The sequence below is a fragment of the Notamacropus eugenii genome, chromosome 3 (assembly GCF_028372415.1).
Source record: "Notamacropus eugenii isolate mMacEug1 chromosome 3, mMacEug1.pri_v2, whole genome shotgun sequence".
Classification (NCBI taxonomy): domain Eukaryota; kingdom Metazoa; phylum Chordata; class Mammalia; order Diprotodontia; family Macropodidae; genus Notamacropus; species Notamacropus eugenii.
In genome coordinates this window covers 368,200,544-368,219,676 of record NC_092874.1, presented here as the reverse complement: position 1 = coordinate 368,219,676, position 19,133 = coordinate 368,200,544, and the positions used below count along the sequence as shown (strand labels likewise).

Below are 19,133 nucleotides of genomic sequence, written 5' to 3'. Positions count from 1 at the left end.
GTAAAATAGTATTGAAAGAATCTATTGATCACCTCCTGAAAGAGATCTCAAAATGAAAACTCCAAGGAATATTGTAGCCAAATTCCAGAATTATAAGGTCAAGGAGAAAATACTGCAGTCAGCCAGAAACAACTCAAATATCAGGGAACCACAGTCAGGATTACACACTTTACTTAACACAGGGGGTGTAGGGATAAGTTTGCTTTGATGTGATGATAAAAAAAAAAATATTAAGGGGTGAAAAAAAGAATTGTATTGGAGGAAGAGGAAAAGGAGAGGCAGAATGGGGTTAATTATATTACATGATGAAGAGACATGAAAGACATATTACAGCAGAGGGAAAAAAGGGAGCAGGTGAGTATAATTTGAACCTTGCTTTCATAAGATTTGGCCCAAAGAGGGAATAACATGCACTTTCAGTTGGGTAAAGAAATCTGTTTTACCCTGTAGGGAAGTAAGAGGGGAAAGAAAAAGGAGGGGTAATAGAAGGGAGGGAAGATTCAGGAAGGCAATGGTCAGAAGCAAAACACTGGTGAGGATGGACAAGGTGAAAGGAGAGGAAGAGAAAAGTATAAATGGGGAAAATAGGATGGAGGGAAATACATAGTTAGTAATCATAACTGTGAATGTGAATGGGATGAATTCTCCCATAAAATGGAAGCAGATAGCAGAGTGGACTAAAAACCAGAAACTTATAATATGTTGCTTACAGGAAACTCACTTGAAGCAGGGAGACACACAGAGTAAAGGTAAAAAAGCTGGACCAGAATATATATTATGCTTCAGGTGATGTGAAAGAAAACCAAACAACAGGGGTAGTAATCCTGATCTCAGATACAACATAGAACTAATGAAAAAAGATAAGGAAACTACATCTTGCTAAAAGGTAACATTAGATAATGAAATAATATTAGTACTAAACATACACACACACACACACACACACACACACACACACACACACACACACACACACACACACACACACACACACCAAGTGGGATAGCATCCATATTCTTAGAGAACTTAAGTGAGCTGCAGGAAGAAATAGATAGCAAAACTATATTAGTGGGAGACCTCTCAGAGCTAGATAAATCTAAACACAAAATAAACAAGAAAGAAGTTAATGAGGTTAGAAAAGTTAGATAGGAAAGAACTCTAGAGAAAATGGAATGGGAATAGAAAGATATATCTTTTCTTCAGTAGCATTTACACAAAAATTGACCCTCTATTAGAGCAAAAACACTTCACATTCAAATATTAAATGCATCTTTTTCAGATTATGGTGCAGTGAAAAGCAGATGTAGTAAACTGTTGAATTAATAAAGCTAAGAGCTGGTTTTGTGGAAGAAAAGCAACAATAAAATAGATAAACCTTTGGTTAATTTGATTACAAAAAAAGAAAGGGGAAGATTCTGGGTAGATGGTGGAGTAGGTCAGAAAATTCCAAGTTGTCAAGATTTTCTCCCACAAAAGAGATGAAATAGTGCCTTAGGGTGAATAAATAAGAATGGTGCACCACAGGGGTCCTCCTAGGATAATCAGAGAAGATGTGAAAAAAAAAAAATCCCAGTAGAAGTTTTGGTCAGGGTGAAGAGTAAACACCTCCATGCTAGGTCCTACCTTTGCTTAAACAAGTGGAATGCTCTGGGGTTAGTTGGGTTGGGAGGCTGTCTCAGCCCCAGCTGCAGGAACTTTTACCCCCCAGGACAGTGAGGGCTTTGGGGCATTTGAGCTGGAGAAGATTGAAGGGATCTCTGCTGACAAGAAATGCCAAACTCAACTATGCTGCAGATACATGACTAGGGATGAGAGGGAACTGGCACACACCCAGTGAGTGCAGAAGCAATGGAACAAGGATGCTGCTGGCTGTGGGTACTTACAGAAAACTGGAGGTTTGACTCCAGTTCCAAGCCAGAGGGGAAAACTGAGGGAGGATCTGAGGCTGAGTCATCAGTCCCCCATACCCTATTACTTGAGGTTGTTGTAAAAACTAAGTTATTACAAATAAAAAAAAAAAGATGCACAGGCAAAGGAGAAAGAATCTGACCATAGAGTTATCATGGGAATAGAGATCAGGGTTCCTCTTCAGAGAAGGATACTGAAGCAAAGAAATCCTCTTCAACCCCAAAGATTAGTATCAAATGGTTACTTGCTCAAAAAGAATTCGTAGAACTTTAAAAAGACTTTAAAAATCAAATGAGAGAGATTGAGGGAAAACTAAAAAAAATAAATAAAGATAATCCAAGAAAAACAAGAATATGAAAAGGAAATTTCCTTAGAAAAGGAAATCCAAAATCTTAAGGAAGAAAACAACTCGAAAATCAGAATTGGGCAAGGGGAAGCCAGCAAAGTTATAAGAGATCAAGAAATAATAAAGCAAAATCTGAAGAATGAAAATATAAAAGAGAATGTGAAACATCTCATAAGAAAAACAGCTGATCTGGAGAACAGATCAAGAATGGTAAACATAAGAATAATTGAACTACCTGAAAGCTATGATTAAAAAAAAAAAGAATTTTGATAAAATAATACAAGAAATAATTAAAGAAAATTGTCCTGAAGCATTAGAACAAGAGGGGAAAGTAGAAATAGAAAAATTCCACCAATCACCACCTGAAAGGAAAACCCATAGGAATATTATAGTCAAACTGTGAAACCCCCAGCTCAAGGATAAAATATTAAGAGCAACAACAGAAAACAATTTAAATATAGCAGTGCCACAATTAGAATTACACAAGAACTAACATCAGGGACACTAAAAGACTACAGGTCTTGGAACACTCTATACTGAAGAGCAAAAGAACTGGGGTTTTGGCCTAAAATATAGAATCCAGCAAAGCTAAACATAATCCTGAATGAAAAAAATGGACATTTACTGAACTGTCAGACTTTCAGGCCTTTGTTAAAAAAAACAATAACAAATCTGATCTTAATAGATTCGACATACAAGAGCAAAGAGAAACATAAGGTACCTACCAAAGACTAATTACAGGGGACTGAGTAAGGACATATTGTTAACCTTTGACGTATGTAAAATATGAAACATATATCTAAGATTGTTATTGGGTAGTTATTGGATAGTTCATAAGAAAGATTGGGGTAGACCTGAGCATGATGTTACTTTAAGAAACAAAGCCACATAGGAACGGCTAAAAAAGAGTGATTATTTTATACAAATGAGATGGTGAGAGGAAGAAATGACACAGAGGAATTAGATGGGAGAGGAGGGCTGTTAGTTCTGGAAACCTACTTTTATCAGGAATGAGTTAAAGAAAAAATAATACATATTTATCTAGAAAAGTATTAAAGTCTTCTAAATTCAGAAAGAAATAGAAGGCCAAAGGGATAGGGAAGGGGGAGAGGATAAGTGAGAGATTGTCTAGAGGAGAGGGTGAGGAACTAGGTTAAAGGCTGGGGTATAGAGAGGTGTTTGGATTTAAGGGAATGGGAGGATAAGGGAGGGATCCTTGAATGGGGGGCTAGGTTAAGTAAATAGGAGGGCAAGGCAGAGAGTAGAAGTAAAGTAGAGGAGTCAGGAGGGATAGAAAATAAGAGATACGTACAAACATAAAAATAAAGATCAGAAGTAGAATTTGTTAGGGAAAGTATATGTCTATATGTGTATTATGTATGTGTATATAAATATGTGGGTATCTACATCAATATATAAACATATCCTCTCTTAATTGTAGCTTTCTGGGGTGTAGGGAGACAAAAAAGAACAAAATAAAAAGTGCGTAGCAGAGAAGAAAAGAGAACTAACAAGGAAGCAAAGAAAAGACAGGCAGCTGTCAACACAGCGTGTAGTACTTTTTTCATAGGTTTTTTTAAAATGGAAATTATTGCTATATATTTTGAATTCTCTCATACGTTCTGCTGTGCATGACATGCTTTTATTCCTTTTCTTACTTTGTGTTTAAGTTTCCATATTTAAGTTTATAACGTTTCCTTTTCTTATTGTTAAGTTTCAGTAATAAAGAGAAAAAAGTAAAACAAAAGAAAACCAAATTTCTAGTACCAAAAATGAAAAGGGTGAATTTGCCACCAATGAAGAGGAAATTAAAGGAATAATTGGGAGCTATTTTGCCCAATTGCATGCCAAGAAATCTGACAGTCTTAAGTGAAATGGATGAATATTGACAAAAATATAAATTGCCCTTAATAGAAGAGCAAATAAAATACTTCACCTCTTTTAGAAAAAAGAAATTGAGCAAGCCATCGATGAACTCCCCTAACAAAAAAATCTCCAAGGCCAGATGGATTTACTAGTGAATTCTACCAAACGTTTAAAGAACAATTAATTCCAATACTATATAAACTATTTGGAAAAGTAGGCAGTGAAAGAGTCTTACCAAATTCTTTTTCTTGACACAGATATGGTGCTGATACCTAAATCAGGAGGAGCCACAACATGGAAAGAGAATTACAAACTAATTTCCCTAATGAATATTGATGAGAAAATTTTAAATAAAATACTAGCAATGAGATTACAGCAATTGATCACCATTATGACCAGGTGGAATTGATACTAAGAATGTAGGACTGCTTCAGTATTAGGAAACTATCAGCATAATTGACCATATCAATAACAAAACCAACAGAAATTGTATTACTACCTCAGTAGATGCAGAAAAAGCTTTTGACAAAATACTACACTCATACCTATTAAAAACACTAGAGAGCATAGGAATAAATGGAGCTCTCCTTCACATAAGTAGTATCTATCTAAAACCATCAACAAGCATTATCTGTAATGCTGATAAGCTAAAAACTTTCCCAGTATGATTGGGAGTAAAACAAAGATGTCCTTTATCACTTAATGTTATACAGTGTTGTATTAGAATTGTTAACTTCAGCAATAAGAAGAAATAATGAAATTAAAGGGATTAGAATAGGTAATGAGGAAACAGAACTATTATTCTCTGTAAATGACATAATGGTATGCTTAGAGAATCTTAGACAATGGAAAAACTACTAAAACTACTACTAAAACTAAAAGAACTACTTGAAATAATTAACAACTTTAGCAAAGTTTCAGGATATAAAATAAACCCACATAATTCATAAGCATTTCTATATATTACCAACAAAACCCAGCATCAAGAGATATAGAAATTCCACTTAAAATAACTAGGCAGTATGAAATATTTGGGAGTCTACTTGCAAGACAAACCCAGGAACTATATGAACGCAGTTACAAAGCACTTTTCAAACAAATAAAGTCGGATGTAAACAATTGGAAAAGTATTAATTGCTCATTCAGTGCCATGCCAATCAAATTACCTAAAAATTATTTTACAGAGGTAGAAAAAAATAATAAAATTCATCTGGAGGAACAAAAAGTCAAGAATATCAAGGGAATTAATAATAAAAAAAATGAAAAAGAAGGTGACCATACCGTACCAGATCTAAAACTGTACCTTAAACCGTAGTCATCAAAACTATTTGGTGCTGACTAAGATATAGAGTAGATCGGTGGAATAGATTAGGAGTAAATGACTACTGTAAAGTCCTGTTTGTTAAACCTAAAGACTCCAGCTTCTGGGATAAGAACTCACTATTTGACAAAAACTGCTGTAAAACCTGAAAAATAGTATGGCATAAACTAGGCATAGACCAACATCTAATATGCCAAGTTAAGGGTAAAATGGGTAAATGATTTAGATGTAAAAGGTGATACCATAAGCAAATGAAAAATGGATAATTTTGATTACATTAAATTAAACATTTTTTGTTCAAACCAAACCAACACAACCAAGATTAGAAGGAAAGAAGAAAGATAGGAAACAATTTTTGCAGCCAGTGTCTCTGATAAAGGCCTCATTTCTAAAATATAAAATATATATATAAAACACAAAATAAAATAGAGAACTGAATCAAATTTATAAGAATATGTGTCATTCCCCATTGATAAATGGCCAAAGGATATGAACAGGCAGTTTTCAGATGAAGAAATTAAAGATATCTATAGTTATATTAAAAAATATGAATCATTGATTAGGGAAATGCAAATTGAAATGACTCTGAAGTATCACCTCACAACTGTCAGATAGGCTAATGTGTCGGAAAAGAAAAGTGATAAAAGTTGGAGAATGTGTGGGAAAATTGGGACACTAAGGCACTGGTTGGTGGAGTTGTGAACTGATCCAGTCATTCTGGAGAACAATTTGGAACTTTGCCCAGAACAAACTTTGCATACTCCTTTACTCAACAATATCACTACTGGGTTTGTATCCCAAAGATACCATCAAAAAGGGAAAAGAATCTACATGTACAAAAGTATTTATTGCAGCTCTTTATGTAGTGGCAAAGAATTGGAAATTGAGAGGATGCCTTCAATTGGGGAATATCTGAACAAGTTGTAGTACATAAATGTAATGGAGTATTATTGTGCTATAAGAAATGATGAGCAGGTAGATTTCAGAAAAAAAAACCTGGAAAAGGCTTACATGAGCTGATGCTGAGTGAAGTGAACAGAACCAGGAGAACATTATACACAGTAACATCAACATTGTATAATGACCAGCTTTGATAGACTTCAGTCTTCTCAGCAGTGCAGTGATCTAAGACACTTCCAGGAGACTCAGGATAGAAAATATTATCCACATTCAGAGGAAGGACTATGGAATCAGAATGCAGATCAAAGCATACTATTTTCACTTTTTTTTTTTCACCCCCATGACTTTTCCCTTCTGTTTCTTCTTTCACAACATAACTATTATGGAAATATATTTACTTGATTGCATTTATATAACCTATATCAGATTGCTTGCTCTCTTGGGGGGGTTAGAAGGGAAGGAGGGAAAAAATTTGGAACTCAATACTTCATAAAAAATGAATTTGGAAAACTAACTTTACATGTAAGTAGAATAAATACTATTTCAAAAAAAAAATACTGGATTTCTTCCTAGGTGATGGTATGCTGCTCTAACTGATGCCAGTAACACCATACCCTTTACCCTGCACCTGAGCTACCTGGAATGTAACATTGATGAGATCCAGACCACCTTTAGTGTTGGGTGTAATGACTTTGTTCAGCTCCTTGCAGTCCTGCTCAGGTGCCATCTGTCTTCCTCACAGGCCACACAAAGTTGTAAAGGGAGTTAAAAAGTTTAAACAAATCTGTTTTAACACTTTTCTTCATCTCCCTCACTAGAAGAAATGTCTTTTACTCTCTCTTTCCCAGCTCCCATTTTATCTTCTTTATTCTTAATTATGTGGTATGGTTTGGGTAACTCTTAAGTGTGTTCATTCACCCTTAACCATATGCAATGTAATAATGTTGCTGAAAGGGCCTGCATAGACATTGCGTCCTGAGAGCCCATAACTCCTCCATGGTGTTTCCTCTGTAGCGTCCCTTGAATGATACAAATGGGGCTAGGGCTTTAGAGAAGGCCTTAGGCTTAGGTAGGACTGAAGGGTCTCTGCTGTCCTAGAATTGAATTATGCTGTATGGTTTTATTAGCACCCCCATAAGCCAGCCATTTATTGCTTTCTTGTTTGTCCCACATTTCCAGAACCCAAAGTTTCCTTCAGGAGGGGATGTCATTATTCTCTGTCCATTCATCCTGCAGAGGAGTAGGCTTTAGGACTCCTCCCCTCATTCCCAGAGTGCCTATTTACACTGATAGCAATATTTGCACAAGTCACAGCTGACTCAGTTTACTATTTACATTTCACCGGTTGCTTAGCCTACACCTGCATAGTTGTGTGCTAGAGGAAACCTAGAGATAAAATCTGAAAGCATTCTATAGGAGACTGGAAGTACCCAAGGCAGGCCAGTCATTACAGTTCATGAAGCTGTGTGAATGTGTGTGTAGATCCAAACTCTCAAACTCATTTCCTTGAGATATTTCATGCCCTCTCTTGAAGATTCCCATCAGGTAACTAGCTACAATAGGAATTCACCTTTATGGGATCAGGTGTGAATAATTCATCTCAGTCACCCAAAAATGGCGGGGAGGAAGATTGTTGATCTTCATTTGGAGCCTATATCTGATTTTTCTGACCATAGTAATAAGTCTTCAGAGAGCTCTCTAAATCTCTGGAACTCAGCTGCCGATGAAGGTCTAAATATTGGCTCCGATGATTTATCAGGTTTGTCATGCAACCTACCCAGTGCCTACTGACCATATATTTCCCCAGTGGAGGAAATCACTCTCCTCCCAGGAGAAGTAATACCTTTTTTTAAAACCACCATTTGAAGTTCCTAAGTTTCATACTCACTTCCATTCTCATTCTTCTTTGATCTCAGCATGATGCATCAAAACTGGAACCTCTGAGTTGGAGAACGTATTCTGGTCTTTTATCTATGGCTTGTCCATCCACAGCCTTGTCAAGAAAGATTTGTTTTTACAGCTGCTATTATTTGCCCCTCAGCTTTCATTGAACAGTCCCTAAAATCAGAGAACTTTGGCTATGGTTTCTGAATGTAGTAGTCAAGTTCGCTTTCAGTCGTATTATGCTGGCAGTTTAGTCTCTGCAGGACGGTTAACATCACCAAGGATATTCTGGACTTCATCCTTTATCTTCTCTTGCAGCTTTTCCCAACACCCACTGAGCTGTTAATGTTGATGTGAGCAGAGTCCAGCTCATAGCCATTGAGAGGATTCCCCATAAATGTCTTAGGAGGGCTCTTGCCATCTTCTGATGGCCCCACCTTCCCGACTTGCAGTACTCTTCTCCCAATTCAGTCATGATTTGAGTGACATTGATATCTCAGTTACCAAATACACTAAATTTTAGTGGCAGACTTGTCGCCAGTACTTTTTTAGTTTAGATCTGATGATGAAACAAAATGCACTAAGCAAAAAAGAGTTAACTTAGCTCTAACAGAGCAAGGATATGCAATGAGGACACAGTGGAAATTGACTTTTGTGGATGTTTCCTGATCTCCCCACCCCATGTCTCAGGATGATCTGTACAGTAGTGCAAGATGTGGTCTTTTTCTTTACAGTGGTAGCTGCCAAATCCCATGTGATATTTACTGTGGTTCCTTGGTACTTGATTTTTTTGTTTTTGGCCATCTGAAATTTTTTTTAACTCTGAATTTTTGCTATAAGATACCTAGGAATTTTGATCTTGAAATTTCTTTCATCAAGTGATTTGGTGAATTCTTTATATTTTTTTTACTTTCTGTAGATAGAAGTTCAAGAGGTAAAGAGAAGAGAGTCCAAGTGTAGATCTCTCTCTCTCTGTCTTTCTCTTTCTGATTTTAAGACAAGGCAAGGCAGGAGGCAATTATTAAGTGCTTACTATATGCCAGGCACTGTGCTAAATTCCAGTGATAAAAATACAAAAACAAAAAGAAAGACAGTCCCTGCTCCTAAGTAGCTTACATCCTAATGGGGGAATACAACACACTGAAGGGACCAGAAAAGCAGAGGTGTCTATGTGTGGAAAAAATAAAGGTGCTCATGTAGGGGCATGGTATTGTAGCACAGCCAGAAAAGAAATGAAAGTTTCCTGACCTGATGCTCTCTCTAAAACAGAGACCCTGGGAGCAGGAAGCTCTCATGGTGGGTGAATATTCTTGGGTTAGGAAGCCCCAGGCAGAGAGGGAGGTTCCAGGTGACCCTGCAGTAGAGTTATGGTATTGAAGTAGGGGAAATCAAGAATACAGATGCCAAAGGAATTAACATCTCATGGACAATCAGAAATGTCCATGTTTGTACAATTCTCTTGTTTGGGTAAATGGCCAGTTTCTCTGTTTATCCCATTCTAATTTTCAGTAAGTTCAATTCTTAAGTAAGGCTTACCACTGTCTCCTTGTCCTTTTTCCTCCCTATATATTTTTCCATTTTTGTATCTTTTCTTTCATTTCTTCCTGGTAACTATTGTAGTCCTTGACAGAAGGCTCACTTTCTTTTCTCTGAGAACTTGGACTAGTGAAGTTACTTTATTCTTTTTCCTTTACCTCTTGGACTTCTCTCCTTCCATAGGACTGACTGTCTTTGGCATTTTCTTCTGCTTATTCATATCTCCATTCTCTTTTCTAGACTTGGTATTTGAAAGGTCAGACTTAGCTCTCACCTATCCTCTTAGGTGCAGTGGACAGGTCCCTGTTCAGTCCTAGATGAGTAGTGACTAGGCCCCATCTCATCTAGGACTTCTTGGGTCTAATTTCAGTATTTTGGCAGCTTTACTTAAAGTGTTGGCCTTTTCTCTGTGTTCATCTCTTGGCACAGTCCCCAAGTAGTTACTGATCGACAAATCTCAGGAGTTTTGCTTCCCAAGTTCCGCGGTGGCCTTGTCTTCTGCAATACCTCAAGCAGGGCTGCCTGGGTTCCTGTTCAGGTCCTGCCGTAAGTCCACATTGCCTTTACATTCTGAGTACCCTGGCTTTATTTAGAGGTTCTGCAAGATTTTGGCAGTCTTTTTGTGCAATTTTAGAGTGCATTCAAAATTTTGCAGGAGTTTCCCCTTGCTTTCCTTTATCTAATTGCCCCTTCTGTTGCATTTTTAGAACTGTACTGAGGTGTTTATAGATATTTGAAGTTCCTTTATTTTCTAATATGTCTCCGTTTTCCTGTTGCCTTTCACATGAACCTTGCTCTATCTTCTCCTTCCCCTATATTGTGTACTTGATTTAAAAAAAAATACAGGTATGTCCTTTTACATTTGCAATCATTAAATTTAATCCAGTTTTATTTGGTTTTTATGTTAAATCTAGGATCCCATTCATTCATGTATCATATGACTATTGAGTGTCTAGTATGTGTAAAGAATAAAATTATTATGGCATGCCCCTGCTCTTAAAGTTTTTTAATAAATAGCATCATTACCCCAAACAGGACAAATTCCATGTTGCATTCTAATTAGAGGATAAAGTTGAAAAAAAATTTGTGGGGCAACAGGATAATTAAGAAAGATTTGTGGAATATGTGTCTGAGGGATTATTGACTTACTTTTTAGAGATATTGTGAAGAAAGTGCCTTATAAACTTCAATGTAAATTAATGTGTATCGTTATTCAGGGTAATTGTAAAGGTTGCATTCACCACCCAGTTCTAATCCTTGAGATAACCCTGCAATCCAAAACCTTGGCAATTAGCAAAGGCTCTCTCCCTAGGCAGCTAGGTGGCACAGTGCCAGGTCTGCAGTTAGGAAAACCTGAGTTCAAATTTGGCCTCAGGCATTTACTAGCTATGTCACCCTGGGCAAGTCATTAACCTTGTTTGCCTCAGTTTCCTTATGTGTAAAATTATCTGGAGAGGGGAATGGCAAACCATTTTGGTATCTTTGCCAAGAAAACCCCAAATGAGGCTGCCAAGAGTCTGATGTGACTGGAAACCAATACACAAGAACACACCCTCCTTAAAGGCTCAGTTGACTCTTGAAGGATTCCTTTAGTGGAATCTGTTGTTAAACGTGGCAATATAAAATAAGGCAGTGTAATTTTCAAAAGAATCTTAATTCATTGGATTTCCACATTGTCCTAATACATATTTAATAACAGGAATATTGCTTTAGACTTTTGTTCTCATGGAGTGTTGCAGTTCATTTAGCAGTGGTTAGATGTTTCTTTCAAAAGTGAAGCTCTATTGATTAAAAACCTTTATTTCTCCCATTTTTGCTGTCTTCCTAAAAGTTGCATTGTTTAATGTTGAAAGAAAATCTTTGTTCACCCTGATAAAAGAAGGAAAAACTCATGTAGAGAAAACTGACAGGAAATTTTATTTAAAAACATCTTGGTGGGATGGCCACAAAGGACAACAGGCATCTCAAACCGCTAGCTGCTTTTTAAAGATAGCTTTTCTAATACAGGCAAGGTAAATCCTGATAGGTACAGGTTTTTAGAAAAGGGGTGAGCTAGTGTTATCTCAGAGACAAGTTCACCATCCAGGAAGATGCATACTTCGAAAAGATGATGGGCCACTGGGCTTCAGCTCCTCCTGCATTGCCTCATCATGGGGAAATGAGAGTAGAGGTGGGGGGATGGGATGAAAGTCCATGTTGCTTTGTGCCGATTCCCTAGTAGGAAATGGGATCAAAGTTCATGCCTGCAGACTGTCTGACGCCTCTCCAAACAGACTCATTAATGCTAGCTGCAGACTCGAAGGTACATACCAAAAGACAAGCCAGACTGAAAACATGGGGTCACTTAGGGCACACATTTCAATATTAAAAAGTTTCTAGTTTTTATAATTCTACTTTTATAATTCATTAGCAAAGCAACATTTTTCTGGCTTTCTCTCTTTTCTAAATACTCCTTGCTCTGTCACAGTTTATAATTCACCTCATTACCTGCTTTAAGTTTTAAACTTTAAAAATGTGCTATTGAATATATTCCAGAATTAAAAAGTTGAAAATGAACTGCTAATTTTTTCTCCTTTTTCTTTTTCCAGCTCACCACACTGGGAAATCTTACACCTTCAAGCACTGTATTTTTTTGCTGTGATATGCAAGAAAGATTCAGACCAGCTATCAAGTATTTTGGTGATATCATTAGTGTAGGACAAAGATTGGTAGGTTTAAAAAAAATAATTTGTGTGATCTATTAAATTTCTGTTCTATTTAGTTGAGGCATGGTATATCTTTTGACAAAAATGTCTTTTTTTTTTTTTTTGCAGTTGCAAGGGGCACGGATTTTAGGAATTCCGGTTATTGTGACAGAACAGTATCCCAAAGGTCTTGGCAGTACTGTACAAGAAATTGACTTAACAGGTGTTAAATTGGTACTTCCGAAGACTAAATTTTCAATGGTAATACCAGAAGTAGAAGCAGCATTAGCAGAAATTCCTGGAGTTCGTAGTGTTGTCTTGTTTGGAGTAGAAGTAGGTATTTTTCATATTAAATGTTATTATATTGATTTGTGTTTATCTTTTCAGATGTGATCTTGACAAATAGAAGTGCTAGTTTGTGTCTATTAAACCTATTTATGTTCAGTTCTTTATTATTTTTAAGAATGGAGGGGCATCAAAACAAATTATGTTGTGTTTTATTGTTCTGTTATAATCTCAACACTTTTCTATTAGACTCATGTGTGCATTCAGCAGACAGCTCTGGAATTGGTTGGCCGAGGGGTTGAAGTTCACATTGTAGCTGATGCCACTTCATCAAGAAGTATGATGGACAGGATGTTTGCTCTTGAGGTAACATGACCCCTTTAGCATCCCTACTTAATTGATGTATCTCTTGTAGTAGATCCTATTCAATTTTCCAAGTAAACCTGCTTTTGAAACAGTGTTTAACAACCTAACAGCTCTATATTATTATATTTGAGTTCAGAATTGTTGCGAAGCTAAAAATTTATGTGAATTCATTTAGGGCTTCACCAGTACGCACAATGTAATCATATTAAATACATGATTGCTGATGTCCTAAAGAGCTGACTGACCTCAATTTTACCACCATAGTACAAACTTGAATATCTTGTTCCATCCTCTTTAGGTTTGTTGAAACCAAAAGCTGGTGTAGTTTCATCCAAGTATATACTCCTAATGGAGGGCATTGAGAATGCAAAGTACCTGTGCTCGTTTCAGATGTCTACTCTCACCTCTAGACAAACACTGTACTTCTTTGACATCTGGGAATTAAATATAGACTAAATATGACCACAAAATTAAAAGAAATTAGTAAATAAAGGGGAGATTTATGATACAGCAACTTTTGGAAAAGATGATTCTTTTCACTATAGGATACTTCTGATGGGAGGAAGACCAGAGGCAAAGAGACTGATAAGAAAGGTAGAATTATATAGGTCAGTGGTGGAAAACTTCAGAGTAGAGAGATTGGTTTGTAACATATAACAGACCTTCATATGATATTCTGGGATTGAAGTCTCCAAAGAAAAACAATAATTTCAGTTATAGTACGGTGCTGCACATAAAAATAAAAAATGAAATTTGAGTTTTTTTCACTGGTATAGAAAGGTACAATCCTTGGTCTTTGAGGTATTATAAAGTAAGTTTAAAAAAAGATGGAGGCAATAGAACTATTCATTTAATGTTTTATTAAGCCCATGATAATGCAGAAGAGGAAATACTACCTCTGAGAGGGGTGGAGAGGAATGGGGTTCCAGGAATTTAGGAAATAAACAGGTTGGTCTTATTTTTGCCTTGAATTCTAGACTACCAACTGCATCATTAGGAAGAGAAAGAGAATAGGGAAAGTATAAATAAGCATATGAAACATGCCTACTTATGAAATAAAATTGCTGTTAATACCATTAAGTAGTAATGTAGTGACCCAAAAGAGCGAGCATTCCTTTTTACCCACATGTCTTAGTGGAAATGATTTAAATACAAATGAGATTTAGGGTTAGGGTTAGAATCCCTGGGATACTTAAGTAAGTTTTTTTTAATGTTTTATTTTTTTTTCCAATTACATGTAAAAATATTTTTTAACAAGCACTTAAAAAAAATTTGGAGTTCTAGAATCTCTCCATCCCTGCCTTCCCCTCTCATTGAGAAGGCAAGCAATTTCATATAGGTTTTACATGTTTAGTCATGCAAAACACTTTTCCATATTAGTCATGTTGTGAAAGGAAATACAGACACCCCCCAAAAAATCCCATGCAAAGAAAGGAAATAATAGTATGCTTTTATCTGCGTTTGGACTCCATTATTTTTTCTCTGGAGGTGGATAGTATTTTTCATAAGTCCTTCAGAATTTTCTTGGAACTTTGTATTGCTGAGAATCGCTAAGTCATTCACAGTTGATACAACATTCTGCTCACTTCACTTTGTATCAGTTCATGTAAGTCAACAAGCCAGTTATTTTAAATGAGAAGACAAAATTAGTTTGCAAAGGAACATCATTTTCTTTGAAAATTTGAAAGATTTATGAATATTTTCTCCTTTGATACAGTTTGTAATGTTGCTTCACTTTCTCATCTTATGTAACTCTTGGTCATTCCTAACTCCCCCTCAATGTTCTGTAGATGAATCTGAGGATTCAAGCTTTGGTAACTGGTAGTCATCAATAGAGAGAGGAGTTAGAAGAAAGAGCAGATTTGGGGGATTAGTCTTATTACTGAAAGTCTGTCTGTAGCTTCCTACTCTTTGATTTTTTTAAAAAGTTTTTTGGGAGAAGATGTAACTGTTCAGATTGCCGATCTTCTATAAAAGAGATTTCCCCTATAAGCTGTCTATACTGCTTGTAGGGTCTGTACTGTGTCCATGCTGCTGGAAATGTAAGCTTATCTTCATTCAATAAAAGTTCTTTTTTGCTAACACATTGTGGTTCTCATTCTCTTGGTGCCCCTATGATTTGAACCCAAGCCCCGTGGATTACAAGAGGTCAAATCTTGATTCCTAAGTTACCCTTTGACCCTGGCATTAGAATCAGCATGACTATGTGAAGAGAATGCCCTCAATCACAAGCAGGTCAGACACCAGAAAGGAATATTAGGAACTGCTAGAAAGGTCTTTTCAGTGTTAACAAAGTAATTATTCTTAAACCAGAACAATGAATCTGACTGTAAACTGAGCAATATCTCCACTGATGATTAAGCATAGTTGGGGAAGAGCGGTAGAGACACATTTTTCCTCTCTACATGAAGGAACTGAATGTTCCTTTATGTTATCTACTCACTTTAGTACCTCACTTCTTTTCTTTCCTTGTCCATCTGATTCAAAGGCTGCTAAAGGGACTCAGGAAGTTTTAGTCTTTGCCTAAAATTATCACTTTAATTTCTAAGCTATTAAAATAGGATAAAACCTATTGGCCAGCTAAAACCCAAGCTATTTGTTGCATTTTACTTAATGCTAACATAACACCAGTTTTGGCAGCTCCTCTTACAGGGAATATTGATTCTCTTACGTTTATCTTTAAGATAGAGTTATAGTGTTCATTGTCATTCGAGGAGTAAATCTGGATTTTGGAAGGCTATGACAATGAAGTGTAAGCTTCTACCATTCTTGAAAGACTTCATATTTGACCCCTAGAAACAGCAATGACTAACTAACTAGTCACAGAAAAGTATATCACAAGTATAATGGTAATTAATTACCCCCCTCCCCCCACCGGGGACAACCAGTAAAACAAAGAAAAAAATTTTAAATGGTCTTCATACCTTTCAACTTCTCCTGTGACAGTGGCAGAGTAGTGGGAAAAGTTGCAGAGGGTGCTAAAAATCAATTTTTAGTCCATCAACAAACTTTAATTTGATTATTCATTCTCTACATGTGAGATACTTATCCAAAGACTGTTGAGTTGAGTACTAGAAGAGCTGAATCATATCAATCTTAACAGCTTTCTTATGAATAAAATTAGAAGAAAGGTCAGGCTCAATCTTGAACGTAAAATTTCCATTTTCCATTTAACAATATTAGGCCTTTTGTGCTCTACCTATTCACCTCTGAAAGAGGGTTTGTCTTTTATCACCACACCCAAAGAGGAAACTCTGGGTAATAGTGATAAGCATCATCTGCTTAGTAACAGCTAGGGTCCAGTAGTGGGAAAGTAATTGCATTTTGAGAAGATAGTTGATACAGAGAATAGAGCTCCAAGGCCTGGAGTCAGGAATTCAAATCTGGCCTCAGACACTTACTAGCTATGTGAACCTGGGCGAGTCTAATTTAACCCTGTTTGCCTTAGTTTCCTCATCTGTAAAATGAACTGGGGAAGGAAATGAAAAACTATTCCAGTATCTTTGCAAGAAAATCCCAAATGAGATCATGAAGAGTTGGACAGGACTGAAAGAACTAAACAACTGCTTTTTTAAAAGTGGTAGAGTAAGTGGCAGTTTCAGGAAGCTTTCTGCTACAGAAATGAAATGGTCATTTGATTTTATCACCCCTAGGGATGCCACAACTATGATTGCCACAGGGGATCTTCCAAAGACAGAAGTTCTGTCTGAACAAGAATGTTTTTCTCCTCAATAGCTTGCCCCCTGAAGTTTTCTATGGATCAGTGAGTTGATGTATCCATTAGTATTCCTTCATATAATAGCAACCTGTCTGCCAGTGTACAGCAGCCTTCTTTGTACTTGTCACCTCACCTCCTTTCCAGGTCATAATATGGCATATGACTTGTAGACCCTCTGAGATACCACTTCTAGGATGATCATTCAGGGGAACCTTGACCTTGGCTCCAGGCAAACTCATCTCAGATTTACTCAAGTCTGAATACAGAGGTTTGAGTGGCCTATGTCAAACTTCTCACAAATCTGGCTTATTCATTAAGAGATATAAATCGGTTTTCAAGTGGTTGAAGATTTGCAATTAAGTAGTAGCATGGCTAGGAGAAGTATATTTACCACAGTCCATTGCTGTAGGGAATAGGCCATTTAAAACAAAACAAAAATCTCTCCTACAGACTTAGTTTAACTCAGAGTTTTGATGTGTCTTCCAAGTTACTTGAGTACAAAAAGATATATTAAGCTTCAGCCTGTCCCAAAGGGTTTTGCCAGTGAATTGCCATGGGTAACATAGGTGCCAGAAAGTTGGGCCTAATTGAGTCAGTGTATCCTGGGGTAAATATCTTTTTCCTGTTCCTTAATATTCCTTCCTTTCTATGGCTAAGTAGCCAGTTCATTGATAACTATAGTAAACAGCTCAGGGCCAAGCCCAGATCCCCACACATCTTTCCTTTAACCGTTAGATGGATTACGAATGCCCTCCTGTTGCACAAGAATAAATTTCAACCTAAATCTTTGGAAAGAACTCTAGAATAGATCAAACCACAAATCCTTTTAAGAAATTTTACTGGAGCCAGCAATATTTATATGTAAGCCTATTAGGTGAGGGGGTTTTATAGAGAGATGAGCAAAAGTTTATGAGGAAAGAGGTTTCTCCGGTTTATTTCATATTTAATAAAGTGAGGATGGGCTTCAGAGCAAACTGGTAAGAGTTGTGCGGTTCTGTTAAGTAGGATTATATGAATATATCCCTTGATTTCCTTAGAATCAGGAATTACAGTTACAGAATCACAGTTTGAGAGCTGGAAGGGATCTCAGAGCCTCTCTAATCTTTATATAAAAGGAATCCCCACTATAACAAAACCTGGTAAGATTTTGTCTACTTCTCACATGAAGACCTCCAAGGAGTGGCTGTAGATTCCACTTTTGGAGATCTATCATTGTTAGGTATTTCTTCCTGACATGTGGTCTACTTTTGCCTCTTTGCAACTTTAACCCATTGCTCCTTGTATTGTTCTCTGGGTTCAAATAGAACAAGTTTCTTTTCTCCTCTTTATTGTCAACCTTTCAAATATTTGAGAAGATACTGTCCTTATCCTCCCTGAATCCTCTCTTTTCCAGGCTAAACTTGCCCACTTCCTTTAACCAACCTCACATGATGCTGTCTCAGAACTCTTTGCCATCCTCATTGCTCTCCTAAAAACCCTAACCACTCTGACAATGAATGTCCTTCTTGAACTCTGGCCCCCAAACTGAACACTGTTCTCCAGATAAGCTCTGATGAGGACAGACTACTTTCATCTTACTATTCATGGAAGCTGTGCCTGTCAATGTAGCCTAAGTTCTCATTACCTTTTTTGGTTGCCACATCATGCTCATGATTCATATTGAGCTCACAGCCCACTGAAAGGTCCAGATTTTTTTTCAGAATGAGAACTGTCAGATCATGCCTCCCCATTTTAAAACTTTTTAATTTGATTCAATATATTGTATCCAAATGTAAGACTTTACATTTATTGCTATTGAATAACATCTTAGTAGATTTCAAATCTAGCCTGTGAATATACTTTCAGAATCCTAACTCTATCATCCAATATATTAGCTATCCCTCTAGTTTTGTGTCATCTACAAATTTGATGACTATGCCAAATATGCCTTTTTCCAAGTCATTGGTAAGTATGATAAACAAACAAGGCAGAATACATATCCTTGGGGTATGCTGGTGAGCAGTCTCTGCCCTGCTGATATTGAACTCATCAATAACTGCTTTTTGAATCCAGCTGTCCAGGTAGTTATGAATTCATCAGATTTTATTGTCCTGTAAGCCATATCTCTTCATCTTGTCTAAAATAAAAGTATGAGATTCTTTATGAAAAGCTTCACTAAAACCTAGATAAAGTATTCATAGCATTCCCAGTATTTACTACTTTAGAAATGCTTTAATAAAAAAAAAAAGAAATAAGGCTATTCTGACATGACCAAAATAAAACTACTGGGAATTGGAGGTGAGTTAAAAACACATATGTAAAGAAGGCCACAAAAAGAAG

The 19,133-nt window shown here is 36.6% G+C and overlaps 1 protein-coding gene across 1 annotated transcript in view; it reads left to right on the top strand.

Annotated features, from left to right (window-relative positions):
- ISOC1 (isochorismatase domain containing 1) overlaps nucleotides 1–19,133 on the top strand; it is a 59,314-nt gene that overhangs the window by 13,606 nt on the left and 26,575 nt on the right. Inside the window, exons 2-4 of the mRNA XM_072597374.1 lie at nucleotides 12,350–12,469; nucleotides 12,575–12,778; nucleotides 12,980–13,096. Coding sequence (XP_072453475.1) covers nucleotides 12,350–12,469; nucleotides 12,575–12,778; nucleotides 12,980–13,096 — 441 coding nt within the window. The remainder of the gene's footprint in view (nucleotides 1–12,349; nucleotides 12,470–12,574; nucleotides 12,779–12,979; nucleotides 13,097–19,133) is intronic.